Genomic DNA, 8,032 nt, shown 5'->3' on the forward strand with positions numbered 1-8,032 from the left:
TGTTTTCTATTAAAATAAAGATTTGATTATAATTAACAAAAATAACAAAGTATCTAACTTAGTTCTATCGTATTAAAAAAATGAGACTGTGAAGGACTAAAGCTGTGTTGAGTCAAAAAGTTGTATGGAAAGAAACCCAACTTTTACAAGGACTCCGAATCTAAACCCAACATATAACGTTTTTTTCTCTAAAAAATAAATTTTATATTTAATGTTGAGATTGGTTTTATTTAGTTTTACTAAAATAATTGACGAGCTTGGTGAAATGGATAAGGGTTAAAAGAAAAAAAAAAGAGTCGAAGAGAAGAAAAGCTAAGGCAACTAAGGAAGTGCTAAATTGTGTGCCTAGAAAAATGGTGACGTTGTAATAATAAAATGCATGGAGGAATTTGATATATGGGATGAAAATGAGGGTACAAGAGGTATCTTCAAAGATAACATGACCATGAAATATTTGACCATCTTCAGACCCTCCATTTATTGCCCATCAGATCCGCATAATAATAAAATATAATGCTCCACGGGGCACCGTGTGCGTGCTCAGCACGCGCGGCTGAGAAGCGAATCAGAAGAGCGCGTGGCGAGCGAAAGAGACGCAGAGAGAGTGGAGATGCGGCAGCAGTGTCATGTGGAGAGGGGCCACCATGTGAAATTGGGAAACACTGTGGAAAGTGCAAATGGGCATTTCTCATCAAATCAAAGCAACCATTCAACCTTCTCTCTCCTATCCATTCATTCAGCACGCCTTTTTTACGTCCCATCACCAATCTCTCTATAAATATTCCTTTTTTCTTTTTTACATCCATTTTATTCGAATTATTAACTGTATTTTCAAACTCTTTTTTTTTTTATCTTAAATTTTATAACCATGTTTTTTCAAAATATTAAAAATGCGACTTGTTAACACATTTTCATTTTAAAAGCTAGTAAACAAATCATTTTTAATAGTTTAGTTTCGATAATTTGTTATAAGTAATTTTATAAGAAAAAGTAACATAAAATATTCAAAAAATTATTTATTTTTATACTAATTTATTTACAATAAATTTTTCAAACATTTCTCAAAATTAAATCAATAATTTTTTAAAAAATTACAAAAATTTTAATTTTAAAAAAATTGTAGGTGGCGACTTTTGACAAAAATCATCACAAGCAATTTTTAATAATTTAAAATATTTTATCACTGTTTTAAAAATAATAATTAACAAAATTTAAATTTTATAAATTTTTTATATTTTTAAAATACTATCACTTTTTTTCTTTATCTTTAAATTTTTGTACCTTTACTAAAAAATGTGAATGACAATTTTTAAATTTTATATTTATATAATTTTTAAAAATATATATATTTTAATATATATTATTTTTAAATATCATTATAAGAAAATAATCTACTAGTATACTTATTTATTTTTAAATGAAATTTTAATAGGTAATAATAATTATATTTTAAAAAAATAAGTTACAATTTTAATTTATTATAATAAATACATATTAATAACTCTCCATTCTTCATACATGCAGTATCAGTTAAGATTCATTAATGTACAATGTCAAATTTAAATATTTATTAATTTTTTATAAAATGTGATATTCATCAATTTAATCGTGAGTTTAAAGATTTATATAAAAAAATTAAATTTTATTAAATATCATTAAAAATTTAATAAGTATTTTATTTTATTTTATTTTAACAATTAATGTATTTTAAAATATAAAAAATAACAAATTTTAGGCAAAATACTTATTAATATTTAAATTATAAATTTTGATATACACAATCATTCACATGATTTAATATTTAAATTTATTATTTTACATTTTATAAATTTTTTGAATAAGTTTAAGTGTTCAAATGTAAAATTTAGTATCAATAAATAATGACTATATTTAAAATTAATTTAATTTTATAATTTATATATAGATAATTACTTTGTATTTTTATAAAATTTAAAAACATAATTTAATGCTAAAAGGCATCATATATAATTAAAATATATAATATTTAAGAAAATTAATAAGAATTCAAATAAGTTGTCAATATTTTATGTATTTTAAGCTTCGTTTTTAACAATAATTATAAAAGCTTTAAGAATATACTATCATATTTTTTTATATAAAAAATACTTAATATGTGATTTTATAAATTTAAATTTTATTTTTAAAAATAGTTATAATATTAATTGTTGTCTTATATATTAAATAAATAATATATTTATGACATAATTTAAGAGTGAGTGCTCTATCAATATAACAATATTAAACATCAATACTTTAAAAATGATTTTTTTACTTTTTATGCTTTAAAATTATTAAGAAATCATTAAAAATAGGATATGAAACAACACTTTTTTAACATATTCTAATTTTTATTTGTATTTATTAAAAATTAAAAAATATAAATGATATTTAAATATTTTATAAATTTTAATAAATTTAAATCAACAATAAAACCGCATTTTTAAAAAGTATGTTAAGTAATATATTACTTACTTTTTTTATCTACTTATCCCTCAAACAGCATAAATTAATTCATTAACGTGGCCTTTTTTTTTATATTTCCATTTTTTCATTTTAATCTTTTATTCCTATTTTATTTATTCAAAATATGTTTACAAGTTAGTTAAAAAATTTAAAACAAAACATCTTAAAAATAGAATATTCAATATTATTAATAATACACTTTTATCATAAATTTTAATATAATATCCATTTATTAAATTTATAATTAATATTCTTAAAATACTAATTAATATGACTCTTTCCCTGTGTTTTCTTTATTTTTATTACATCTATTATTTTTTAATGGCAAGACATATTCACATCTTTAAAAATTAATATGTTTTATTAAGTTTTCCTACCGTTTTTCATAGTCTCTCTCCAAACCAGTCCAAACAAAACGCTCCCTTCTTCCCTTTCCCACTCTCGCTTCTTTCCTTTCCTTCTCACGAAAAAGAGAACAAAAACCAGAAACCCTTTCCCGTGAAAACATCTATCTCCCTCAACTCAAACACTCGTAGGTCTCATTCATTCATAGAAACCAAACACATACCTCGTTCCTTTCACTTTCCTACAATTCAAAACATTAACAAAAAACACCTAAAAACCTCACTTCCCCAATCGAACAACAAAAAAACACTCACCCGAATCACATAGATCACACAACAAAACACACACAGTTACCTAAATTAAACCTAACCCAGCGAGTTCTAGAAGCTTCTGATCATGGACTCAGCATCAGGAGGAGCACCTGAAGCTCCATCAACAGCTGTTACAACAACATCTTCGGCACCACAAGCTGAAGGATCATCACCTGCACCACCGAGCCGTTATGAGTCACAAAAACGCCGAGACTGGAACACGTTTTTGCAGTACTTACAGAACCACAAGCCCCCATTGACGTTGGCACGATGCAGTGGTGCACACGTCATAGAATTTTTGAAGTACTTGGACCAATTTGGAAAGACAAAGGTTCACATATCTGGCTGCCCGTACTTCGGGCACCCAAATCCTCCTGCACCTTGCGCCTGCCCGTTGAAGCAAGCGTGGGGTAGCCTTGACGCGCTGATCGGAAGACTCAGGGCGGCCTACGAAGAAAACGGTGGCCGCCCTGAGTCTAACCCGTTCGGCGCAAGGGCAGTGAGGATTTACCTCAGAGAAGTAAGGGAGGGTCAGGCTAAAGCCAGAGGGATCCCTTATGAAAAAAAGAAGCGGAAGAGGTCTACCGTGACAGTGTCGGCGGTGAGTAGTGGTGCAATTTCTGTTGCAAGTGGTAGTGGCGGTGGTAATAATAGTGGTGGTGGTGATGGTGGTGAACCTGGTTCTAGTGCCGGTGTAAGTTCCACGACTGCCACAGCTAATGTTACTACGACCACCGTATAGTAATTTTAATTTTAATAATTTTTTATTTATTTTTTCCTATTTTTTTTAACATTATTATCTATGCTTAGTTTTTAAGGAAATTAATTGTGATTATGGCTTATAATTAAGTTACGTATTTATTATGGCGATTTTCCATTAACAAAATTTTGGTGTAAATATTGTTCAATTGTTTGTCTCATATGCGCAATCATTAATCTCTCGATCAGCTATTGTGCTAGCATTCGTAATGTCATTGTTCTCATGTTTATTGCTGTAGTTGATATGGCACTTCATAACTAGGTTTCTCTTTCTCGTTTATATGTTTTGCTTCTGATTTCGGTTTTTAAAAATAGTTGCTTATGTTAAGAACTCAATGCAATACAGTCAAGTTATAGCCCCTTTTTTTCATTGAACTTCTTGTAGGAATGAACTTGCTTTTAGAATAGAAAACTCCAAAAGCATTTCATTTTCAGTAATTTAGACTCAAATGCCTCGTTTTCTTCATCGTCCCTTTTGTGGGGTTTACTGTTGGAGAGCGAAGGAGAGGGTTCAAACAGTGTTGTTACATTTTATTCTCACTAAGAAGTGTATATTCCGATGATGCCATTGAGGAAACTAGCAAGAGCACATTGTCACTCTTCCTTCATAATGACATTTCTTTTTTGTCTCGACCTGGTGAAGCTCCAATCAGTGGTGTGCACTTGGAAACAATTTGGCAAAAATTGGAATAATAGAAAAAGGGAAAAAAATTACAATGATGTCTTAATCCCTGATTGTCATCCTCCAAAGCTAGAGAGGTAAGAAGGCGATGTCAAAAGAATTGACCCTTTCATTATGATTATAATCTTAATTTAATTTGGAATTGAGGGTAGTTAATTAGAATTATTTTATTTTTATTTTTTCCCATAATCATTGTCTAGTTTTAGTAGTGGTGCCGCTGTGAAGATGGGCAACAACATAGAACCAGTCAATTAGAAGGTCTAATCCTTCTTTATCTAAGACTACTACTACATGCAACACTGTTCATATGGTCCCCGGGGTTGTATATTGAACTGCTGGTCTATCAGCAATGATACACACGTGCACTTATCATTTTGCAACAATTTTTTGCACTTCTGTTTCAGGTGCCTCCTTTGCAACTTGATCTAAGATTTTGTGTTCTAAAGATTTTGTTTTTCAGTTTTAGAATTTTGGATTATTTTTCTCTTTTGTTTCTGGCCGAGGTAAGTTTTGAGATCATAACTTTATTCACTACCTTCCCCTCTCTAATACCTTACTCTCTCTCTCTCTCTCTCTCTCCTATGATGCCTATTATTGACATATCTTTCCGTGATAACAACACCTACTAAAAGATATAGGCTGCAAGCATCAACCAAAAAAAAGTAAAGCCTTGTGATTGCTGCTCATATTTTATTTTGGTAACCACCACCTAAGTGTGAAAAGGACCATTAGCCAACCGTCCCTTACATTCTTATATTTTTGTTTACATTATTCATTCATTTGTATTATCTTAACTCAGCTATAATTTATTTATTACGTTCTATTTGTTATTATGGCATAGACCCACCAGGCCCTCCAAAACAAATCGACATTTTTGAATTTTAATTTGGAATTTTGGACCCATATATCCACTAAAATCATGATCCATCTACTCATGATAATGCACCGAAATTATTTCTTTGTATTACTTTTTTGTTTGGTTCTTCTTTTTCTGGCATTATTTTTATCCTTCTCTCTCTCCATAAAGAAATATTCATATATACTTTTGCATTTAACAGGAACTTTCGCTTTCTGGCCTTTTGTAGAACCACATAATTTCGTGTAGGGAACTTTATTTCTCACTTTCTTTTGTTTTTTCTTTATTATGTGCGGTGGCCACTTTAGCCATTTCAATTTCTAAAAAGTCAAAAAGAAAATTTGGATATATCCCTTCTTTAAAAAATTAATAATAAATTCTTAAAAGAATCCATGATCTTGCTTCTTCATTTTCCCTGATCACAGACTCCTCTCTTCCTCTTCCTCCTGTTTCTTCATTACTTTTATCTGTATATAAATGTCTCATCCCAGTTTTACCCTCAAAATACATCCAATACGATGAAATATTCATTGTCCTATTCAAAGTTTTATTTTTAATTATTGTACTACAGTACGTGGGTCATTGAATTCTGAGCAGAATAATAAGTGCGAAGGAGCAATATCACAGGTTGATCACCAGGAGGAAGGGAATCCCACTTAGGTTCTGAAATTTTTTGCTTCTTCTGTCGCCATATAGAATGGTACTCTTTACATTGGCCATAGCATCGTGTACTTCATTTATGAGAGTTGTGGGGAGAAGGGGCGTTTTCTGTTGGGTGGGATTCGCTTAGATTTAGAAGTTGGTTTTTTCCTTATTTTTAAGGCACCTGCTTCTTGTGATTGTCTGAGACAAAGACCATTTATTTCAACAGTGTCATTTTTAACGTTATGTTTTGGAAAAAGAATATATACTTCAATATTTGTTTTGTATTATATATAACTTTAACCATGAGTGACTGATTGCACTAGAAGTAGACCGTAATCTTAAATAAACTCTATGTCTAATGTTAGAAATCTAAATTGACTTCACCTAGCTATTCTTTTCATAATTTCTATAGCCCTTGCTTATTTAATGTGTATATAAAAAGAAATACATACAAAAATTTGTACATGATCTCGGAATGTTAAATTTGAATCTTAGAATACCCATTAATGAGTAAAAAAAGAAAAAGCATTAGGCATTGGCTAATTAAGGAGGCCACACCCACATGGCATTGTTTATACTCACAGAAATAAACAGAAGAAACAGTAACACGTGGGGTATAGTGTCGCGAGCATGCAGCAATTTGAACCATATATTTACGTGCAAATTTTACCAACAGATGAGTGGCACTTGTTAACAATTAATAGTAGCACCAAAATGGATGTGGGGATAGGTGTTGTTTGGCAAAATTTCGATCCAGCTGAAAAGGGGCCCCTTAAGTAGTAGTACGGTGGAGCTGTCCCTTGTTGTTGCCTTTTGCATTGTAATCCTGTGATGATTTTAAAACTTGAAGGAAGATCATCAATCATTATCTTATTGTTTTGCAATAGGTCAGTGATGTGTGGTGGCCTCTTGGTTTTGCTCTTTTTCGCATGTTGTGTGTGACAGTAAGTTTCAGATCTCTTTTGCGTGCAAAACACTGTCTGCACATACTCAACCCTGCCTTTGTCTCTCAGATCATAGATTTTCCCTTCTCTGCTCCAGTCCTTGTGCTCGTGCGTTCATTTCATAAATGTTTATGATGCAGAGATATATAGTGTTAAGTATTTTTCTCTATTTTGATTTATAAATTTTTATTAGTATCAAAGTTTGTTTAATACTGTTTTTTTTTATCTCTCTCGGTATATACATTCAAGAGGTATTTATGTAACATTTTTATAATTTAAGGGGCCAAAAAATGACCTTAATATCTAATAACGATTAAACCATTGTGGGGACAAATGACTCCAAAACTTGTAATATATGGCTCAAGAAATCAAAGGACTGCTAGGTTGTACATAGTGTCCTTAATAGGGGGTGGGGTTAATCGTTTGGAGTAATTTTATTTGAATACTGATACCGTCCGTACATTACATCTTACATGGATATAATCTCATTTTATGATTATATTTTATTTACTTCATTTTTATTCTTTTTTGCATATTCACACTGAACTTCTGTTACCTCTTATAAATGCAATGTGTACTTAGTATTAATGTACACTAATGTAGACATCCAGGCTTATCATGGTGAGTGCAAAGGCAAGCACTAGCTACAAAGTTGAAGTCCTAATTTTGACAAAAAGGGTCCAAATTAATAGATCTAATCCAATAGAAAATATCCATGACACGAAGAGTTTATTCAAATAAGATTTAACTGAAAAGTTTGAAAAGTTTTGCTTATTAGACTTAATTAAAAAAGATTTTTCAACTGATTTGAAACTTAACTTTTTAAATTAAATAAATTTTTAAAGAAAAGTTTTTACCTGTCATTTAATAAAAAACTCTGCCTTAGTCAAAGTTTGATGGAGGTTAAAGGATAAACCCTTCAGTTCACAAATGGCATAACGCATAGCTTACTTTCACTCGCACCTAATTTACATAATTGCAACATAATGTATTATATAATATTGAG

At 30.2% G+C, this 8,032-nt stretch overlaps 1 protein-coding gene across 1 annotated transcript; it reads left to right on the forward strand.

Annotated features, from left to right (window-relative positions):
• The first annotated feature begins 2,987 nt into the window (after positions 1-2,987).
• Positions 2,988-6,097, forward strand: LOC113851207 (protein LIGHT-DEPENDENT SHORT HYPOCOTYLS 6-like). The gene is made up of 3 exons (XM_027481679.1): positions 2,988-3,748; positions 5,863-5,916; positions 6,009-6,097. The coding sequence occupies exons 1-3, from the start codon at positions 3,226-3,228 to the stop codon at positions 6,095-6,097; spliced, it is 666 nt and encodes a 221-aa protein (XP_027337480.1). The 5' UTR covers positions 2,988-3,225.
• The last annotated feature ends 1,935 nt before the right edge of the window (positions 6,098-8,032 follow it).

The sequence above is a fragment of the Abrus precatorius genome, unplaced genomic scaffold, assembly GCF_003935025.1.
Source record: "Abrus precatorius isolate BTA unplaced genomic scaffold, Abrus_2018 Scaffold9, whole genome shotgun sequence".
Taxonomy (NCBI): Eukaryota; Viridiplantae; Streptophyta; class Magnoliopsida; order Fabales; family Fabaceae; genus Abrus; species Abrus precatorius.

Bases quoted from the DNA above. Each gene is read 5' to 3' on its own strand.
- LOC113851207 (XM_027481679.1), top strand. From the start codon at position 3,226: ATGGACTCAGCATCAGGAGGAGCACCTGAAGCTCCATCAACAGCTGTT. The intron at 3,749-5,862 runs GTGGTGCAATTT...CCCTGATCACAG, and splicing joins GACAGTGTCGGCGGTGAGTA to ACTCCTCTCTTCCTCTTCCT. The intron at 5,917-6,008 runs GTCTCATCCCAG...ATTGTACTACAG, and splicing joins ACTTTTATCTGTATATAAAT to TACGTGGGTCATTGAATTCT.